The 2,746-nt window shown below is 44.2% G+C and overlaps 1 protein-coding gene across 2 annotated transcripts in view; it reads right to left on the reverse strand.

Annotated features, from left to right (window-relative positions):
* The window catches only part of lamb2 (laminin, beta 2 (laminin S)), a 52,674-nt gene extending 49,928 nt beyond the window's left edge, over positions 1 to 2,746 (reverse strand). The window contains exons 1-2 of one of the 2 annotated variants that reach the window (XM_020617941.1): positions 2,538 to 2,746; positions 2,090 to 2,157 (exon numbers count right to left, since the gene is read on the reverse strand). In XM_020617941.1, coding sequence (XP_020473597.1) covers positions 2,090 to 2,120 — 31 coding nt within the window. In that variant the 5' untranslated portion in view covers positions 2,121 to 2,157; positions 2,538 to 2,746. The remainder of the gene's footprint in view (positions 1 to 2,089; positions 2,158 to 2,537) is intronic. The other variant, XM_020617940.1, reaches the window with a different exon arrangement.

Genomic DNA, 2,746 nt, shown 5'->3' on the forward strand with positions numbered 1-2,746 from the left:
CATCAGGCACGTTCCACTCTAAAACTCATTTCCTCCTTTGCTTTTCCTCTACTACACTCTCAGCTGGTTCTTTTGGACTTATTTCCTTTCCATAAACGTTTTAAAAATTGTCCCAGACCACTCAGACGCCTCCAGTCTGTTTTTTTCTTAACTTCTGCAGTAAATGCTTGTTATCTTAGAAGATGAATGGGCTTCTGAGTTCAACACTGAGGTTCCAAGATGAGATAAAAGCCAGATCAGTTCTTGGCAAACTGTGGCTAATTGGAGATGAGTTGTTCTTCATAAAGCCACTGACAAATGTTAACACAGGACACAGTTGAAGCTAAAGACCAACAAAGAAAATCTTAGACTGAAATCCTCAGTTTATGCCAAAAAAAACCTGCTGAAAACATTTGTTCTTTCAATAACTGGCAAAAACCTGAACATTGATGATTAAAAACACACTGCTTCATCAGGACCGTGTGTGAACTGAAACAACTCTGGATGCTGTCCGTTCTCACACCAATGTCGTTAAACCCTGATTAGTTCAGATGCTCATGCTGGTGCTGCTCAGTTGGCCAAGACATGAAAGCACTGACCATGATCCCCACTTTCAGACCTTTGTTGCATGTCATCCCCATTTCTCTCTTTTCTTGTGAAGAACTTGCCCAAAATACAATTAGTTTACGTGGGTATGAAATGGCAAAACTAAAAATAAGTCTCTGGCTCTGTACCCTCCTACTACTATCTTGTTACAGTGTAGGCTTTCCATGCATTGAGCGCTTATTTTAAAGTTCTGAATTTATCCGGGGCATCAACAACAACAGCAAAGTGCTGAAAATGTTTTTTTTTTTAAATCTATAAAATAAACTTTAGAAAACCCTGAAAACAAACCCTTGTCAAGCTTTGTCAGACGTCACAGAGAGCTGCAGCTGTGATCAGTGAGACACCCTGGGTGCTAACAGCAGCCACTAATGGACTTTAACTGCACCAGTGAGCCCATTGTCTCTTAGCTCCAGGAGACCGTGCACTAGGATGCATTTTATTGAGGGTCATTACTCTGTAGCTCACTGACAGCACGCACTTGGATTGTGCAGGCGTCTGACAGCAACAGTGACGACTTTCAGAGCTTTTCAGTGTCATTTTCTGGATTTAATTGAGATTCTTTAAAAAACACACACACACACACACACAAAGGGTCTGTTAAACGGAAGCCTTGATCAGATACTGAGTTTAAATATTTTAATTTCCGGTCACCCCCCCGCCCCCCCCTACACACACACACACACATACACACACACTCTTATATACAAAGGCTCAGACACACACATGCAGAAGGGTCCTGAGCAGTGATATAGGTATGTGTGGAGTGGATGTCTCTATTTGTGGATTCAGCTGGGCTGTTTCAGGACGACGAAACCCCCCCCCCACCCCCAGGAGAACCAGAGGGCACCAGGGGCCCTAAAAAAGAAACATCGGCTATCTTAACTCTGCAGGGAGACACTGGGTCCGACACTCCCATCATGTTCAGGCAGCTGTTTCTACTTGAGACGTTACATCAAAGTCTGTTCTGGAAGTGACTTTGACCAACAAAGGCAAAAGTACATACAGTAGCCTATATAAATGCTCCAAACAGTTTTGTATACGAAAACAAACAGTGAAGAGTAAGAAAAGATTTTTCTTTTCCTCTGCCATTACACTACATATAACAGACATCCTTAAGGATAAAGTAGTCTCTTTCCTGGGTTAAAATGCCTTCTGTCTTGAAAACAACTGAAAACCTCTATCAGTGGGGGGTTATTTTTTCAAAGCATACTCATTTGATGGGATCTTCTGAAGCAAGTGTCAGGATACTGAATTCATTACTATGAGCATAACTCTCAGGTGCAGTCTCCTTAAATCATCTGGGTGGCCTTTTGTTTTAAGAAATATAAGACTTCAACTCAACATCTACAGACTTAACGTGAATGTATAGGTCCCTGTTTTCTAAGCACTGATCAGTGAACATCTGTCAGCCTTCACACATGTTCACTAAATGGCTCCTGAGGATTTGATAAGCAGAAAGAAAACATGGTATGACTTTAAAGCGCTCGGTGTACAGTCCACTTACCGATGAGGAGCACTACCAGTGAGGCCTGCATCTCTGTGCGCACATCCACCCGCGGTGCTGCAGCAAACCTGTGGCATGCAACAGTCTGTGTTGAAGAGAACTGTGAAATATTGACCTGCACATCATATACTACAGAGCAATTTATGCCGATTTAAAGTTTTAATCCCCCACGCAGAAGTCCATGCAGGAGAGCGCACACTTTGGGTTAAATTGGCCTTTTATTTTTTACAACTTTTAAGCCCCCAGTACAGGGGTCAGGGGCACTAACAGGTTCCTAAGACAGTTGTCCGTCCGTTTTTAAATTCACTATCAGTTTCCACGACTGGTTTGGTGAGATCTCGTGTACTATTTGAACCGTAAAAAAGGCATCTCCTCTCAGTCGGGACTTCTTAAGGCCAAATCCTAACAGCTGCCCTGCGCGCTACTCTATTTGCTTGGTTTTACTCACCGTTAATGTTCGCTCCTGTGTTGTGTATCAAACTATCTCCCCTTCTGATCCACTTGCTGCAGAGTTGCGGGACGAGAACGGAGCAGTTTGTAGCTCCTGAGCCTCTGCGCCTGAAACCCCGAGCTGGACTACCGGAGCGGAGCGGGCGGGCCGCGGGGGGGAGCCACGGCCAGTGGGGCGAGCTACGGGGGAACCAGCGGACATGCTGA

The sequence above is a fragment of the Monopterus albus genome, unplaced genomic scaffold (genome assembly GCF_001952655.1).
Source record: "Monopterus albus unplaced genomic scaffold, M_albus_1.0 scaffold197.1, whole genome shotgun sequence".
Lineage (NCBI taxonomy): Eukaryota > Metazoa > Chordata > Actinopteri > Synbranchiformes > Synbranchidae > Monopterus > Monopterus albus.